This window comes from Chanos chanos, chromosome 11 (genome assembly GCF_902362185.1).
Source record: "Chanos chanos chromosome 11, fChaCha1.1, whole genome shotgun sequence".
Lineage (NCBI taxonomy): Eukaryota > Metazoa > Chordata > Actinopteri > Gonorynchiformes > Chanidae > Chanos > Chanos chanos.
In genome coordinates this window covers 11,295,426-11,314,837 of record NC_044505.1, presented here as the reverse complement: position 1 = coordinate 11,314,837, position 19,412 = coordinate 11,295,426, and the positions used below count along the sequence as shown (strand labels likewise).

General features: G+C 43.9%; 1 protein-coding gene across 1 annotated transcript in view; it reads left to right on the top strand.

The window, feature by feature from the left end:
* The window catches only part of rnf24 (ring finger protein 24), a 30,897-nt gene extending 18,524 nt beyond the window's left edge, over nt 1–12,373 (top strand). The window contains exons 3-6 of the mRNA XM_030788190.1: nt 2,521–2,563; nt 3,261–3,302; nt 10,499–10,578; nt 12,108–12,373. Of these exons, the coding sequence (XP_030644050.1) occupies nt 2,521–2,563; nt 3,261–3,302; nt 10,499–10,578; nt 12,108–12,249 (307 nt within the window). The 3' untranslated portion in view covers nt 12,250–12,373. The remainder of the gene's footprint in view (nt 1–2,520; nt 2,564–3,260; nt 3,303–10,498; nt 10,579–12,107) is intronic.
* Nucleotides 12,374–19,412: the final 7,039 nt, after the last annotated feature.

The window sequence follows — 19,412 nt, the reverse complement described above, 5'->3', positions numbered from 1 at the left end:
GTGAATAGCTCTGTGATTTAAAGCAAACACGCTAGGGCTGACACGAGGCGGAAGGTAGCAGCCACATACCAGAGACTACACACACACGCCAAATATCCCAGAGTCTACGGAATAAAAACAAAAAGAGAGAGAGAGAGAGAGAGGCCAACATTTATTTGGCACAGTCAAGAACATCTGAACTCACACTTACCGTTCGACATAGCCTCACTAGCTGTTCATTTTCTAATTTTAAAAAGCGTTATATAACTGTTTTCAGTGTGGAGAAGGGGAGGCATTTGCTCGGCCAGCAAAACACAGGACAAGAGTTGATGCTTGTCCTGTTTGTCCTGAAACATTTCAAAAAAAAAAAAAAAAAAAAAGATGTACTCATCTGTCCTTTCAGATCTCAGCGCCCCAGTACTCACCCAAACCCCCCCCCCCATCATCCCCATTCAGTCTAAACTTGTGGGAGTTTCTGCACCTTTACCTGCTGGTTTCTTTCAGAATGTCCATATTTCTCCTAGACTGTGCTGCTTGTTTTGCAGATCCCTCTCACTCTGCACCGAGAGGTTAAAGTTACTTGTAATGGAGGTAAATCTTACAAACTATGTTTTCCTCTCTCTCTCTCTCTCTTTCTCTTTTTTTTCTCTTTGTTGTCCTTTGTTTTGTTTTGTTCTGTTCTTTTTTTTTTTAATCATGTGTTTTTAATGAGGGCTACTATTTCCAGTTACATGAACAGTTTTGGTTTCTTGGTATGTTGTAAATATTAATGTTCATATGTTTGACTTGTGTAATGTTTATTGAAGGGTTAGGTTAGATGTCTTTTCATGTCAAAAGGTGGACCAAAGTCAAAATTTTAAAATGCATGGAAGGAGGGAGCACTCGTTAACATATGTTAATATCCTGACGGCTCAAAATAGCTCTACATTAATGCTCTACCAGTTGGGCAGACGTTAATGGACTTTGTAGTACAATTTGCATGTCCACAATATTTCCTGAACTCCAGAGTCAAAACAAAGTCTATGGTATTTGCTGATATATTAATGGATTTTTTTTTCTGTGTGCTCCTTCCTGTCTAAAGCATTCCAGTCATTTTCCACTTATTCCACACACACACACACACACACACACAAACACACGCACTTACAACACTGTCCTTGATCTGTTGGAATGTTTGTCAAAACAATGTTGCCATGCCAATGCTTGGCTGCCTCTATTTCTTGTGACCTGTGACCTTAGCTAAGATACCCTTCTTTGCACAGTTCTTATAAAGCACCCTGCCCCCGATTTTACAGACAATAAGTCAAAGACAGACACCTAGATGCATGTGAGAAATCGCCCTCTCTGTGGTACAGAGCGATGAAACATCAGAGAGCATGTTTTTTTTTTTTTTTTTACGAAGTCAGCACCTCTAGGTGTTGTCACGCCCTACCCTTTTGAAGACTCCGAGAGATGATGAACTGTCGGTGCTGAACGGGCAAAAATCTCACGGCAGCGGAAGTCAGCGGAGATGATGGGAGCAGGACTTACATAGTACCCCAGATCTGACTGTCGTAACATGGACAGCAGGTTCGACGCTAGCTGAAGTCCTGAGTAAGCTAGTTCTAACTAGATCTGTCTGAAAACGGATACACCCGTCTTACGTAGGACCAAGGCTGTTCATTCCAAACAACAGATTGTTATACATCGAACTGGAGTTGCCGAATCTCCTAAGATAATAGTAATGACCAGTCCAGATTGTAGATGGGGCCATTACTGGGAAGACAGACAGATTAGCTGGAGAGAGACTTGGAACGGCGTCGCCAGATTTAGAGGCAGTAAAAGCCATTGGCTTCAATGCCGTGGACCTCATTAGACGAGATATATCTCTGTGAAATAAGCTCATAGGAAATACTGGTGGCCAAACATTCCATTTTATTTGAATTTATTAAAAAAGATTAAGGCTATTTCATGACAGACAGGTGATATGTTTCGTGGGTGTGCCCAAACCTACACTAACTAAGCAAAATTGGCTGCTTTATGCTGGATTCAATCTATCTGACATATTTTTTTCTTACCTTTCCTGAAGTAACTGGGCCAAATGCTTTTTGCCTTTCTTTTTATTTTGGTCCAGATTGCTAGTCATAAATCATGATTAGGTGAGCTGATGGCCTGAGGAAAAAAAAAAACCCCAAAACTTCAAAACCAAGATTTTTTCGTTTGGTAGCGAATCCACTCATATGTTGCCCATATGCAGTGTAATTTGAAGCACCTTGTGACCTTCAGCTATACAACAGATCAACTGATTTTTTTTTTCAGCTGTAATCAAACCAAGACTACACTTTCCATTAATAGCAGTCTGTTCTAAACTGAAGGTTTGAAAGCCTGGTTTTCATACACCCACTTTTTGGGAACAGGGTCTGAGACAGTCGTGTTGATCAGTGTTATTCCATTCTGTGCTCATCTCCCTTTTACAGGTTGTGAAGTTTTGTGCTATGCTTGTGTTTGTAATATGAAAACAGTTGGAGGCTCCTTCACTTACAAATGTTTTCTTTCCTTCAGGCTACGGCACCAGGCGCACAAAGAGCTTTACGCCTACAAACAGGTACGTAGCCGTCCAGGCCTACCTTTTTGTTTCTATGCGGTACAGCCTGTATCCCCGCGATGTTTGTAACGCCCAGGATGTTAATTTTAGGCCGGTCAGATGATGATGTTCTCAAGATCTTAATTGAGTTTATAGCCAGCTTGATCCAGCGTACTCAGCGGCTACGAGTCTAGTTAGGCAGCGTTCCTTTCTTTTTTTGGTACCAAATCCCACCTCCACCCCCGCCTGCCGACCGAGCTTATGTAACGCGTTTGCCTCTCTCTCATATCCGACATTTTACGAGGTGCACCTAGCTGGCTGGAGAACACGTTATTAACTCTTAGCTCACTGCTAAATGCTAATTAAAGCTAGAGGGTTATGAGGTGAAGAACTCCTTGTGGCACAGTGGCTGTTCTGTAAAGAGGAATATGTTTACATGTGTTGTGGGAAATGCCTGTGGAAATAGACTAATGTAGTAGCCATTGTGTTCCATCGTTAATCTTTCCCCTCAGGATAATGCACGCTGTACAATATGTCCTCACAGAGTATGAATGTTAGGGTTCTATGAAACACACACACAGTCATCCGAATTTCAATGATTGAGTGAATATTTCCTCACTATTCCTGGTATATGTAACTTCTGGTGATGTGTCAGACGATGTTTTCTGAGAATCTGGAACGCCAAGCTTCATGGAGTTTTTCTCAAACTGTTTTCCAGGTGATTCAGAAGGAGAAAGTCAAAGAACTGAACTTACATGAGGTAAGCATATGTTTTCATTAGCCAGCCTAACTTAAACATTAGTCTCTCCCGTTGGCTTACTTTCTTTTGTGGCGCCCTCTCAGTCACCTTTCCTCAGTAACCATTTCCCAAACCATTAACCCATTTCTAGGAACAAAGCCCTTCTGCTCCAGATCTAACACAATAGATAATTGCACCACCCAAAACGCCACGGATGACCACATGGTTAATGAGTGTTGCACTGAGTGAATCGCTCAACTTTTTCGCTTGACTTCTAATTAAAAACCCCGCTCACGGACAAACAGTGCCGTGTGTCATTTTGCAACCTTTTTTCGATGTGCGAGCCAAGTGCCTGCTCCCATTTCACTACGTAGCCTTTCCCACAGTAACCACCGTACGAAACCCAGTGTGATCCTGGAGTTTCACATTTAGGGTTATCTCAGGCAATTTGTCTCAGAGGTGTTGAGTGGTGGATTCGGTGATGCATCATGACTTTATTTATATCTGAGAGGCTCCTTAGATTGCTGGGGGTTTGAAGTGGGACGGTGAGAGGTAAGAGACCTTGTTGCTTGGGGGGGAAAAAAGAACCAAGGCACTTTGTGTTCAAATATCCCCGGAAAGGAAAAGGTTAGTTGTAAAGGTCAACGTGAGGCCGAGTAATCGCTAAAAATAAACTGCCAAAATGAAAGAAAGCTCCAGATGTCAGTAGCTAAACATCTGAACATGCGCTTGGTAAGTTCTTTTAAGTTCTAAGTTCACATACACGGCCAGCTGTACAGTCAAGTATTCACTTCAAGTGTGTATGTGCGTGTGCGTGCGCACGTACGTTTATATCATAACAATGTTTAACAGTGCGGTGGTTACTCTGTAAACAGATCAGACCGTGTCTTGTCTCATATTAAATGGAGTCCTCTCCCTCTTTGAGCCTCCTGTCCGCATTCACCTCGCCCCCGCGTCCAAACCTCCCAGTCGGTCTCTCAGTTAGTGTGTTAGTGGAGCTCCGACCCGAGCTTGCGATTGGGAGCGCGTTGCCGACTTGTCGCGTGTATACTAATGAAATTCCTGTCCTCTTATGTCAGTGTTACAGGAGGAACAGCGTTCCTAAGTTTTCTCCAGGGAAGCTGGAATTTCACATCTCACAGCTTTCAGACACAAGTTTTTTTTCTCTTTCTCTCGCTTTCTCTCTCTCGTCATTGAAAGAGTAGCGCTTTTTAGATCTGCCCTTACATTTGACTACTTCTAAGTGATCTCTCTCTCATGCAAATTTCAGCTATGTTGCTAAGCACCCTAAAAAAAAAAACAGTGGCCATTAGAATAATTTACTTAGAATAATTTACACCAAGAGCCTGGTTTTTCCTTCTTTTGGTTTTTTTTTTTTTGGTGTGTAGTATATGACGAGCATTCAGAATGAGTCAAAGGAAACAGCGCTTGACTCTAGTACGCATATCTGACAGCGGTCCAAAAAAAAAAGGGTTTCGTGTGCATCGTCACCGCTATTCACCTGTCCCTGTTTTTTTTTTTGGTTGACGTTCTCCGCGAGACTTTAACGACAGAGATCACTTTTTATTTCCACTGTTGCAACCACGTTGTTTAATAATTTCAGCCCAGATGAGAAACAGTGCGTCGGCACCTCCAGAAGGCATTGTTAGAGAACAGTGCAAAGGCGTCGAAAAACAAATGTGCGCGAAAGGCACAAGTGAACCTCCGCAGACACGAGTGGCAATCAAATCAATCACCGACGCAAGTGCATGCAGAGGCTGATTGGCGTCAGTAACCTCTGTTATCATGACGCGGTATGACTGATGCGTCCCGTAGACGAAAACAAGCGACTTCTCACAACACAGGCGGAATTTGATTACGGCCTCTGCGGAACCGAATGTTCTCCCGTGTCGCAAAGTTTATCGGAGCTCCACGTTGCTCTCGTTCTTGTCTGGTGTAGACCCGTACAGTTTGTCTTGTCCCCCGGGGGGCCTCCCGATAAGCTGCGTTCTTCTGTGGTAAAACACAGGTCCCTCAGGGTTTAATCGTGCGTGGTGGGCCAGCCTCTGTGACTTGACTTGTCGTGTCAGATTTTTGGTGACATTTCGACTGAGGAGGAGTCAATGCTGAGAAGTCACCTGCTTTTTTTTTTTTTTAGACAGATATCAATTACCATTCATTTCATTTGTCTACGTGTAAAAACAGCGTTAACTATGCTGATGCTACTTAGATAACTTGTCGAAATCCCCCTTTTTCATCTTCACATTATGAAACATATCTTCATCCAGGTTTCTACAATTAGGCTTAGGTGTGCTTGCTTACACAATCATTTCCAGACTTATTAAAACATTGTTATAAGTTTTAGAATGGATTATTTTAGCCTCATTTCAGATGAACTACTAGGGAACTATTGGCACATCGGCGCTATTGATAGCAGAGGCCTGGACAGTACCCAGGGCTTTTCTCTGTGAGAGGATTAGGCCAAATTCATTCATCTAGTCTTTTTGGGAAGTTATGGCTTTTTACAATGATAATGCTTCAGTACACCTCTAAGTTCCTCTTTTTTTTTCTTTTTTTTTGCCTTAGGTTTACGGCTAAACAGGTTTGGGTGGAACCTCACACCTGCTTTCGGGCCCCTATCCTATTTTCAGCTTCGTTGTGTTGTCGTCTTTGTTATGTCATTGGCTTTAGGATCAGCATTTTGGTTGTTTCTCCTTCACCCGGGCTTTCAATGAGGGTTAAAACAAACCCCCACACCCCCCAACCCCCATTGACCTCAGTAGAGCTGCTGGTTGCCTTTACAGCATATGCCTTCATGGTCTCAAAGCCCACACCACTGTGAGTCAGCGTACATCACCTGTCCGTGATGCACAGCACAGGATCGTCGCTCAGTGAGCCAGAACGAGCTTCTGCTTGCCTCGTAGGGGTAGAACGGCATTTGTGTAACGTGTATCGGAAAGGAAGTGACATGGAAGTGCCCAGAGCAAAATAGTTTGGGTTGTCAGTCCCAAGACGGGCAGCCCCGGGTGGAGAAATTTGAGAAGGGCTTGACACGAAAGGGGGGGGGGGGGTCGCTTTTGTAATGTATGGAGAAGGGGGGGGGGGGGGGGGTGTTACAGAAACACACTTAAAAAAAAACCCAAAAAACCAAGAACAGACTGAAGTTTAGTGTGGTTTGAGAATGATGAAAATGGGTATAATACTTGTTTCAGCTTGGATGTCCTTTTCCCCACATGAATCGTAACAGAAACCAAAAAACGGTCATATTGCGTAATCGAATGTCATCTTGAATAAGCTTTTTCCTCGACGAGCCAGGTGAGAAATGACACTCATCGGTTAATAGTTCTCCCATCTGGTTCTCTTGGAAACTCTAGGCTGCATATGAAACTAACGCTTACATAAAGGGGGTGTGGGTCCACGTGGCGCAATTTGTCTCACGGTAGCTCTCGCTCGGAGGCGAGCCGAGAAATGACGACCTTTTCAAAACGTGTGTTGTGTGGCATGGGTTCTTAGCTTTCCAAGACAGTTAACCAAGCATGATTTGTAAACTGACATGGAACTCTACACTAACTCTCAGATAAGTTATTATCATCTCATCTTAATCTACCTCCATGAGCCATCATGTGTTCATACAGTATGAGGATTATGTAATAGTTTCTACAGCTGATGTGGGACTTGGCTGTTTTAATGGTAATGGGGGGGGGGTTCACTGACTTGTTTTGATTTTGATTGTCCAACAGTGAGTCATAGAATAGGGATTCTTTGTATTCTGGTGGAGAAAGAAATAATGTAGTGGAGGACAATTTTGTAAACAGCGCTTAAAATTTCCCCCAGTTACTAATTAGTCCCATGTTACCTTTTACATAAGAGCCAGGAAAGGTACACCCTTCGGTGTGAAGCCAACGGCTGTGATGTCACAGCGTGTGAATGTTTCAGCTGTTAAATTGGACACCTAAAACCTATACAGACACTCTGTCGGGAAGGATAAGAAGCCAAGGAGATGCAAACAAACACAAAGACAAAACCAGGCATTTGTCATGCGTTCTTAGCAAGCTCGTTGTCTTCGAGTCACAGTGGCTGGCACGGGTTTAGCGGTGAGGGGAACAGGACCAGAAATAGAATGGTTGTTGGTTAGATTCTTGTCATGGTGAGAAAAATGAACCATGAACTGTGGTTAGCTGGGCAAGTTTCCAGAGACCAGGCATCTTCTCGGTAAACCTGCTCTGCGATCGACGTTTCGCTCAGATTTATCCGTCGCGAAGTGGAAAACTGTTTGTATTGTGTTAATTCTCATGTCTGACCTTAACCAGCAGTCTTCACTCATTCAGAGAGCTTGATGAATTTCGTCTCTGAGCAGTGCGAGGTTGTTTGAGGAGACCAAAACTCCTCAAGGATGGAGTGCAACAGAAACGAAAAGTGTTACATCCACACCATCAAAGGCATCTCAGCATATTATGGCGCTTTTCAACGTCAAATACGAGATATGCTCAGTAAATTTAATTAATATCCATCAGTTTTATGAACGATAACTCACAATGGGGCTAGCACATTGCTTTGAGATGCAAAGAGACTGTCCATGTGCGTTTTTCTGACTTTGAAGTTTTAAAGATGGTGTGTATAGACATGAGCTCACTGCCGAGAGCACAAGGCTAGTAGCGTTTGTAGAGAAGACTCGTTTCCATTCAGACACAAAAGAGCACTTGGGAGCCACTCTGGAGCAATGGTGGCCCCTGTTTTCATCCTTAATTCAAAAGCGTAACAGAGAGAAAGAGAAAGAATCAAAGTGCCTTTTTTGTTTCTAGGACACAGTAATCCACAAGAGTATGCTCTCTCCTTCTTCTCTCTCTCTCTCTCTCTCTCCCTCTCTCTCTATCTGTGTGTGTGGCAGTAGATATATGGGACCATAAAATGCTTGGCTCTTGTTCTTTGAGAAAGAGTTTAGCCTCATATGCCCAGTCGTTACTTTGACAGCTGAATGAACAGCCAATGCTAAGCCCCAGTCAAACGCCCGAGCGGCCGCCTGGACTCCGGCTTTCACGGGTACGATTAAACGCCTGATTCACCCCCCCCTCCCCCCACCAGATCTACCAAAGCATTGCCACACAGCAACAATAACAAGATGACCGATTTGATTGGTTTCGGCCCAAAACACCAGGACGTAGATTATTTTAATAATGCTAAACAGATTAATGTGGATACACCCATTGCGAGGTGCATCATCCACCTCTGTAGATTTTTTTTTTGCTTTCGGTCAGCACTTATGTAGCCTGGTTCCACTTTGAAGCGTTAAATCGGGTTCGGTAATCAGACCTGGTCCCAATAAGTGTTTGAATGACCAGGCCCCATCCCGTTTTTCTGTAGCGCTCCCTCTCCTCGTCACCTTGCACATGACTCTGCAAGGAGGTCATGTGATGTGTGTTTGCTATGGTTTCAGAACCCTCAGTTCTACTGAAAGTATAGTAACTTGTGTGGAAAAGGAAAGAAAAGTAAAGGAACCATGGAAGAGTATTAAGACGGGGCTTAGTGACTCAGATACTTTTGAGATACTACAGACGCTATCTTTGAGCTAGGATCTAGTGGTTATCCAGGGATTAATAATTAAAAAAAAAAAAGATGCAGTTTGGTAGGTGCCCAGATTGGAAATGACGAGCTGTGGTCTGGTGTTGTTTAGTCATTGTTGATTCTGGTCTTTGCACTGTCTCCTCACACAGATGGCAGTTACAAAATGTGTGTGTGAAGAAACACTTAGACACACACGCTCGCTCGCACGCGCACGCACACACACACACACACACACACACACAAAGACAGAGGGCCATTGTGACTCAGACTTTTATTGCTCATTCTTAGTCAATTTTACACAGTCTCTCTCCTGTCCATACCACCATTACTATTTCACAGTCACAGAACACAATGGATGGCAAACCATGAAACCTAACGCTCGCTCACACACACACACACACACACACACAAACACCATATAAATACAGTGCCCCCAGATAATAACACAGTAGGGGTCCAGGCACCCATCTCCTCTTGACACACACACACACACACACACACACATACACATGCTCTCTAAGTCAATACTCAAGACAACTTGGGTTACTATTTGCTGTCAAGTAATAAAAATGGTTTGACCAAAAAAAAAAAAAAAACCCTAAAAAAAAAAGAATTGTTACCACATTTGTAATCTGAGAAAATACTAAACCCATCTGCCAAATTATGAAACGCTCAGCAGTTCGGTGTAGCGGTAGAAATAACTGAAGTGTATCCATTTGGTTTCAGCATGTTCCCTCTAAACTGTCTTTAGTCGCAAGTGGAACACCACAAGGCCAAACCCTACATTACGGCCATTGTGGAAAAATATGACTTTTCACACAATTTGGCTCGTGCGTTTCTCCCGTGTCCTCATTGTTTCCATAACATTTTTATCGGGGAGGGAATCTGCTGAGAGCACTTGTGTGTTTGTGTGTGTGTGTCTGTGTGTTACATAATTCACATTAAGAGGTTTCTGAAAAAGTATCAGTGCTCAAGCCTCTAAAGCTTACAATCTTTGCTCCATCTCTATTTCATTAATACCATTATTATTATTATTATTATTATTATTATTATTATTATTATTATCTTCATGAGAACTGTCTGACGCTGAAGTCTTTTAGAACGCGAGTCACAGTGTCTCGTTTGCCTCTTCTCTCGCCTGTCTTAAGACGTCCGTACTGTCTTAGTGGTGGGGGGGGGGGTGCCTCGATGATGTCACGGTCAAGAGTCGAGATGTCAGAAAACAGAAACGCCTCGATACCTACGAATACACTTAGCATTGTTCGCTAGCCGTGTTAAGCCAAACAGAGCTCGGCTGTAGTTGTTTTGAAAGCACAGGGTCTTCAGCACTGGAGCGGTGCCAAGGCACCAGGCACGTCTACCCAAAGGGCAAAGCATCCATTCATTCGCTAGAACCCACCCCCCTCCCCAGCTGAGGGGCTCTCTGTCACACTGACCTTTGTTGACAGATTGTCTAATAACTGTTTTGACAAGTTAAAAGACCTCAAGCACGAGAAAAAAAAAAATGGATACTATCATATTATGTACTGGATACTACTGTATTATGTACAAAAGTATTAGAACAAAAGCTGTATTGAAATCTTAACTGTTTGTACGTTTGTGTGTGTGTGATTGTAATGTTTCTTTTTGAGACTTATGTTGTTGGTTTTGTTTTTTTCTTTCTCCTTCTCTTTCAGATCTGTGCAGTGTGTTTGGAGGAGTTCAAACAGAAAGACGAACTGGGGATTTGCCCATGCAAACATGCATTTCACAGGAAGTAAGTTCTCTTGACAAATATTTATGTAAGGACAAACCTCTGTCATGAACCACATCTCGGCCCACACATGCAGGTCAGACGGTTTCCCCCGTCCCTCTCTATGGCAGCATAAAGAATGAAATGCTGAAATCTTCATCTCGACCTCTGCTCACCTCTATTTCACAACCTGAGCATAAGACCGTACACGGCTGTAAAAGGGGGGGAAAAAGCTCGATAGCCACAGGATAACACGAGATAGACGTGTGTGTGTGTGTGTGTGTGTGTGTTTGTCTGGAAAATAGTGTGTTCCCTGCTGTAGATGGATTGGGAGTGTGTGGCGGCGTGGGGCCAGACCTGGTCAATTCCCTCCTCTCTCCGAAGAGCGGCGAGGCGAGGGGGGTGTGGGGGGGGGGCTGTTTGTCAAAGCAAGGTCTCTGCCATGGCCTACTTTATAACCGCTCCACATATCACACGGGTGGGATGACTTTCTCTGCTCGCTCATCTTGCTCAGCCCCCTATAAACATGCCCCAGTGGCTCTCTGTAGGAATCCAGGGCTTCGCAGAAATACACCCTCGCACTTGTTTGGGGTGGGGTTGGGCGGGGGGGGGGGGGGGGGGGGGGGGGGTATGGTTGTGTGTTAAGATACACTAATAAGTCATAAGGGACCACACACACACACACATACACACACACTTGTATGCTCAAATCTATTTACCTAGCTATCAGTTTGACCTTTCTACCTTTAAAGGAAAAAAAAAAATTGAAAATCGTAACGTTTTACAAGCAAAATTTCAGTTTTATCTGCCGGCGTCCTGTTTGTCAGGGCTTCCCTTTGGAAGCAACACTCTTAAAATAGCCTTCAGTAAATTATTCACCAACACCAAGCACGCAACGCACACTGACTCAGTTTCTCTCTCTGCCTGGGTCTGTGGTATGAAAATACTACCTACCGCTGTTCCACCATCTGTGGACTTCCACTCTTGTCTCCTCCACAAATATCTCTCTGTGTGTCTCTCTCTTGCTCTCTCTCTGTAGAGATGCACCCAGTGTGAATATCCTGATGCACTGAAGCCAGTATTCAAGGAGACGACTGATGTATATCTCAAAGGCATTTGCTCTGTCTCCCCCGTGTCAGAAAGCAGTGTGCAGAGCATTGTTCTCTTGGGGGGGTGGGGGGGGGTACAACATACACCTCAGGCAAACAGTGCTGTTTGTTTCGTGGCTCACTTGTTGGTGTGCCAGAGACTTCTCTCAGTGATTAGCGTTTAAGGAGTATATGTAGATCGATCAAGCTGAAGAATTTCCCGTTGCATCTGCGAAAGCAAGTGTTGTCCAAAAAGTTAGAATGAGTTAGAATGTTGGAACATTCTAGAATGTTCTGAAAGAAAGATTCTAAATGTTCGAACATTCTAAAACACAGCAGCTGGGGCACAGTGACACACACTACTGTCTGAATTCGTTTCATGTACCCTAAAAGAGTATAGAGTGTCTCTTCTCAACCTCTCTCTCTCTCTCTCTCTCTCTCTCCCTCCCTCTCTCCCTCTCTCAGGTGCCTCATTAAATGGCTGGAGGTTCGGAAGGTGTGCCCGTTGTGCAACATGCCCGTCTTGCAGCTGGCACAGCAGCAGGGCACTCCAGAGCCTGCGGGCTCAACGCAGCAGCCCCTGCCTGGCGTGGAGAACCTGGTGTAGCCCCCTACCACAACCCCTTCCCACCCCTCCCCCTGCCCGCCCCCCGCCCCCACCCTACAGATCATCCCTGAGTAGCCACACCTACTCACCTGTACAGGTACACAAGGCTACACCTAAGGACAGAGAGAAAAACAACAACAACAACAACAACAAAAGAAACTAAAGAAGCTTCGCCACCGACACAGAGACCCACAACCCGGTGGACCTGCAGCTTCGGTGGAGTCAAAAAGGAGTCTATTCCGTTTATTCGATTAGTTTCGATTCTGCCGTTTTCGACTTTTTTTTTTCCCCCCCCCTCCTTTTTTCCGTTTTTTTCTTTTTTCTATGGGGGGGGGGGGTGGACAATGAAGAATTATCTCGGTTTATCTCGGCCAAGTTCATGGTCGCGTTGACTGTTTCACAACCAAAGCACTTTTTTTTAGGGGACACCAGCACAAGAGGAAAAAAAACAAACAAAAAAAACTACGAAACTACAAAAACGAAAAAAAAAAATGGTGGACACATTAAGATGGAAACGGCTGCATTTTTTTTTTTTTAACGCGTTTTTTTTTTTTGTTTTGTTTTGTTTTGTTTTAACAAGCACTTTATGAAAAAATTCAACCTTAATTGCTTGTGAAGATAGTAGCAAGGTCATATTTTGTATTGCATTATTACAATTAAGTGTATTATTTCTATTTTTTTATTATTATTTTACTGTAAAACAGAGCCACATCGGTTTAATTTTACTTAGGCGGGACTTTGATCAAAATTATACTGTACCTTAAAGGGACGATGGCTTTTTCCACTGTACGTGTGCCCGAGAGGACTTTGCGAGACGCGGAGAACTGAACCACCTGAAAATCTGAGAGATTCTTGCAGACGCTCAGGAAGCGGAGAGGAGGGCGGAAAAAACAGACACTGTCGGACCGGGAACGCCAACGGCGGGCGGGCGAGCGATCGCGGCGACCCGCAGCCAGGCGATCAGTAAAATGTGAATGAGGAACGTGGGGGGAAGGGGTCTGGGGGTGGGGGTGGGGGGGGGGGGGGATGCTGGGGTTAGGAAGTGGACAGGTCATCCGGTCCCGACGTGTCAGCCATCTCTCAGAGTCGCTCTGTGTTACCGCGCCATAAGAAGGTCGTGTGTGTCCACAGAAGTCAATTAAGGCAAGCCAATTCCTTTTTTTTTTTTTTTTTTTTTTTGGACTGTTCGCGGAAGGGAAAGAAGACAAGAGAAAGAGAAAGCGAGAACGAAAACACAACAACGCTTCTGGGTTATTTTGGAACTGAAACGATCAAATGGTTCTCCGCGGGGGAGGGAGGGGGGGGGGGGGCGGCGGTTGCGAAGAAAACAAACTGTGCTTACTCTCTTTCAAAATTTCGAAGCGGACGCTTGCAACGCCCGGATGAGCAACGGGCTGACCAGAGACGTGAACCAAAAAAACGCCAACGTGTTTCACCTGCGGTTAGATCAGGGGCTCCCGCTATTGTGGGACTGAGAGTATCACCGCAAAGCCTGGTTTTGCTCTTACGTAAGAGAGAGAGAGAAAAAAAAAAAAAAACAGGCCCATTTACACAAAGAGATCATGCACAAAGCATTAGTCATTGTGGTTTTGGCCACGACCAGCTTCCTAAAAACAAATTTTGTTTTTCAGCCTGCTGGGAATCTAATCTAACGTGAGTGTTATTGAGTTTTTCAGATAGTCGTGCCTCAATTTAAATTTAAAAATAGATGCTAAACTAGACCTTGAAGACCCAAGGGTTCAAAGACATTCGTGACCAGAGCAGAGTCTTTGCCTGTAGCATTTCTGTGTTTTTGAAGGAAAAACAAACAAACAAACAAACAAACAAAACCCGAAAAATATTAAGTATAAACCAGTTTAAAGCCACAGATGTTGTGTTGTAAATGTAAGCTTGTTTTTTTGTTTTTTTTTTAAGCACAACTAAGCTGATTACCAAGTGGTGCATGTTAATTGTCTTTTTTTTTTTTGTCTCCATTTATCATCCCCTGATGTTGAGACACTATGCAAAACATCAAATCCATCGAGCGTCAGCGTGTTTCGACCCGCACAGCGTCACGCATCTTTGCTGAGGACAAAAAAGAGGTCTTTACTTTCATGCTTGCTAGTTTGTGGAAAGCAAGTTTTTTTTTTTTTCACCTTACTTTTGCTCGTTTTCACCTTATTAACAAGCGCAAAAATCGCGGAGTTGTTCGCAGTCGGATGCAACTCAGCCCTGAAAACAAACAGGCTCAGATTGGCTCACTTTAAGCCCAAGTTACGACGGATGGCACAGAACCCAGAAACATTCCAGGCAGTCTCATCATATATCATCGAACCAGCTCCCCTCTCAAGCCCCTTTGTACACACAGGAATAAAGAGGCACAAACCATAGCTTTTATGAAAACCTGGACCTAGTGTATATTTGTAACTCTACTAGCTTTTCCACCTGTTCCTATCAGGAGTCTGCAGTCAGCAGGTTACAACAAGGCAGCAACCCCCTCCCCTCAACCCCACACACACACACACACACACACACACACACACACAAACACAAACACAAACACAAAATAGCTGCCTCTCTCAACGCCTTTTTTCTGGCTTTTTCTCCCCTCTTTCTGCTCCCCATCACAGCATTTTGTCTCTGGTCACCCCATCCTCTCCCTGCCAGAGCCCCCCCCGCCCCCCTTTTGTGCCATCCGTTCGTTTTTGTGGCAGCGCCGGGGGGGGAGAAAAGTGCTGTGTAGTGAGTTTGTTTGCAGCGGAGGGTCAATGCAACAGGTGGTTCCTGAACGAAAGCATTTAAAGAGTTTGAAAGGCACTGGAAAGACAATACATATCTACGTAATATCAGACGCATTGCAGTATGTTTTGATCAGAATTGATTACACCCTTGGTAAACAAACAAACAAAGAAACCAAAAAAAGATGAATATGAAATGCAAATTGACCAGGTTGGGTTACCCACGAGATCTAGTCGGAGGGGAATGGAGTGAGTCGTTTCTGGTCGGTGGAGGGTGCTTGAAACCTTTGTTAGAATGTGAAAGTTATTTTGTCCCACCTACCTGTGTCCTGGGGACGCCCTCTTGACAACATATGCCAACGTGGAGGGCTTTTTTAGGCTTAGATTTGTTCCATTTGATTAATCCGACTATCAGACCCCCTAACGGCTTTCGCGGATCTGTAACGGACAGAGAACCATACTCCCTCACCGCGTACGTCATCCGTGTTCATGTTCTTTTTTTTTTTTCTTTTTTTTTTTCCTGAAGAAAAGGTTTGGAAGTGACGGCTGTGAATTGAAGTTGTGTTTTATTTATGTGCGTACGTACGTACACACACACGCGTGTTTTGTACATTTCTGGTTTATGTTCGTGCAAATAGTGTCGTGGCACTAATGTTTATTGTTAAAAAAAACAAAACAAAAAAAAAAAAAATGGAATCTTTTGAAGAAAGAAACCTAACATTTCTCTCGCGCTGGGCTTTCTAGGTACCGCTCGCTAAGTCGAAAGAAAGAGACTGTAGGAGCGAAAAGGTACACAGCACTGAAGTCTCTCTCACTCTTATCACTCCTCACCAAAAAAAAAACCAACCCTAAAACAACAACAACAACAACAACAAAAAAAACCCCTCACAGTAAATGGTCAGACCAACACCACTCATATCTTATGACTCTGCCGACAAGTTGCTTTGCTGTCTGCTGGTACATGTCTTAAAAAGCTCTCCTGAAGAATGTATAAAGAGATAGAACGGATGGTAATCGAGTACAGTGACGCGGAACAGAGAGATTGTGAAGTCGCCCGTCTCCGTTATCGATATCGTAAAGATAAACGGCTTAGTTGTGCTACCGCGGCGGAATAAAAACACGGGCATTACAGCCTCTGAACGTTTAATGCCAACACTCTGAACCAATGTTAGCACTAACTCCATAGATAAGTCCTTTTCTTGTATGCCGAGAGCAGTTGAAATTATCCTGGAGTAGAGCCACTGTTTACGATGTACATGAAGGTCTTTCACCTGCGGCAAGAAGGTGTCGTTATTATAATTCACCCCAGTGCCAACGGCTTTGCAGATAGACACACGCACACACACACACAAAAACACACACAACAAGCTTCAGTTTCCTATTAACTAAACGCTCACTCACTCACTCATTATCTAAACTGCTTATCCTGATTAGGGTCGCGGGGGCTGCTGGAGCCTATCCCAGCGCTCATAGGGCGAAAGGCGGGGAAACACCCTGGACAGGTCGCAAGTCCATCACAGGGCAGACAAACACACTCACACACACATTCATACCTAAGGGCAATTTAGTGTCTCCAATTCACCTAACCTGCATGTCTTTGGACTGTGGGAGGAAACCGGAGCTCCCGGAGGAAACCCACGCAGACACGAGGAGAACATGCAAACTCCTATTAACTAAACGGTCAGACGAAATGACATTTCTGCATTTGCAAATCTTTTGAACAAGTTATAAAACCATATTCAACTTATTGCAGTTGCTTAATGTGTGCTTCTTGTTACTACTAAGCTAGGCACCATCTTCCAAACTTAAAGGCCAAAATTTGATTAAAATACTATTGGTATTTTGACAAATTCTGTTGTGGACAGCAGACCTCTGAAGTTACAGGTCACATCAGAGGCAATGTTGCCCAGTTGGACTGTTAACTATGGTTGTCTAGGTCAAACGTCAGCTCCATCTGTCAAAAACTTCTGTTCAGTATCGAAGGTCATTTCAATAGCCTTTTGCAATGGTCAGCGCACAAGGTGTCAAACAGCAGGCTGGTTCTTAATCGTGGATTGGGTGTTAGATCCTGGCTTGACGTTTCCGTAAAATGGCAAAGAACAGATTCAGTGGAATTGACTGAATCTGATAGGATACGGTGTGTAATCTGTGAATGAGTTTGAGTGTGTGAAGCTCTGTCTCGATTGTGGGGGGGGGGGGGGGGGGGTTGTCATTGTGATTGAATCCATGCGGATTCTAAATTCCGCGTCTCCATGCGAAGAGTTTCATTTAATGTATTTCGACCGCCGTGTACTATATTATCAGGCCTAGGCCTTAATGTGTTGTTTCTACCACAAGGTTCTCCTCCCCCCTCAATAACCTGACGACCGCCCCCCCCCCTGCCCTCACTCCCCTGTTCGGTGTGTTGTGTGTGTGTTTTTATTTCAAGTCAAATCTTACTTTACCCACCTGGCCTTGCCTCCCCACTTATTTTCTGTAAAAATCCACTCTCGACTTCCAAAATATGTCCCTAACCTTCACTGCACCCCTGTGTGTCACAATTCTTCCCCTTATACACACACACACGTATATATACACTCACTCACACACACACACACACACACACCAGTTTGTTAACACTGATAATGTTTGTGAAACTCACAGACATGTTTGTAAAACTAAGAATTCTGCAGCAGAATATTTTTTGGAGATAAGTGCTGTATAGTTTTTGTAAGCTCTATTTTTGTATATTTAATTGCTATTTTGGAGGAAATTAAATGAGATGCATTTTTTGTTTTTGTTTTTTTCCTTTGCCTAATTTTGTGTTTTATTCATTAAAAAATGTTGCATGTGATTGACTTGAACTGTAAATAAAAGTACCAAGTTTTGGAAATAAACACATCTTTTGCTTGGTTTTTGTGTACAGGAACAAATTAGGCAGTAATGCAAGTCATTGGAGTCACAACTAGTCAAATGACATTCTTTATTTTTTTATTCTCCCTAATAAACAATTAGTCAACTCCCTCACCATGTTAACTGTATCTTTAGATCGTGGATTAGACTTTGCGGTCTCATTTGGCAGGTGCAACCTGTCTCGGTTTAGCAGGTACAACCTGTCATCTCGGATTGGCCATGGGCGTAATTTAAAAAAAAAAAAAAAAAAACTTGAAACGTGACAAACTGCCACCATTCATGCTGCATAGTGACACAGAAACACGACCACAAATATCTGACCAATCAGAACGCTCTCTCTCTCTTCGCGCTCCATCACTCTGTCCCTAAACTGCATCTCTGCCCGACTTCCAACAGCTCATTTGTATTAACCTCATCCATTACTCCAAATCAGCCAAGACTTGGGTTTACTGTCTGCCCTAACGCTGAGTCAGAACGCAAAGAGAACTGTTCACCAAAGTCGAACATACCTCATGCTTCTAGCGAGACTTCGTAAAATGAATATCAATCTATTTAATCAATCATGCAGGTCTCTCTCCGGAGCCTGCAAAGCTCATTAGAGCGTCTCTCTTTTATTCTCATTCCCGTTCCTTCCGTCAGTGATGAAAAAAAAACAGCCAATGTGCACAGCCAAGGCTTTCAGTCCGTTTAAATTAAGTCAGTGCTCGGTGCACTTTACCTCTGGTTTTGCACTCGCTTCCACTTAAACTATTTGTCGCAGTCCATGTGCATCGCCTGGGAAAATCAAGACCCTTCCGTATTCCGTGTGCTCCGCCTGTTGTAAAAATCTGCATTTATAACCTGTACGACTTTACGGCTTTAAGTACAAAATAGGTCACAAATATCAAAGTACTATCACCGAAGCATTCTTGTTCGTGTTGGGCGTCGCACGTAACGCGTTAGGATTTTGTGTGTGTTTTGTGTGTGTGTGTGTGTGTGTGTCTGTGTGTGTCTGTGTTGTGCATGCTCTTTCCTGCTCTTCTCCCGACCACGCCCTCTTGCATAAGTTCTGGGAAAGCAGGGATGGAGTGGGAATAGCTCACCGGGGTTTCATTTCTGGACAGACCTGGTTAATGAAAAAAGAAAAAAAACAAAAAAACAGTCTGACACAAACTCTGAGCGGGCGTACACGCCACGTATGTGCCAAGACTGCTCCGGCCTGTAAACATACGTCCTGAACAGAGACGGCGAGAGTTAGGTAAGACGTGACGAGAGGAGCTCAAAAAGACAACAGGCCAAAAACAGGGACAGGCCATCCTCTTCTTTTGTCTTCCTGCCTTAAATTCTCACACAGTTCAGGTTCCTCGGAACCATCTGAGGTTTAGACTCGGTCTAGAGCAAAAATCCTGCCGTGATGCAGCCCCTTCTGGACCAGGATTGCCTGGTCCAGGAAAACAGGGATCAAAACAAAAACTACTGAATACTACAGAATATATGGGTGTCTCCTGCTTCTCTCACCGGAATACTGCAGAATATGGGTGTTTTCTGTTTCTTTCCACTGAATACTACAGAATA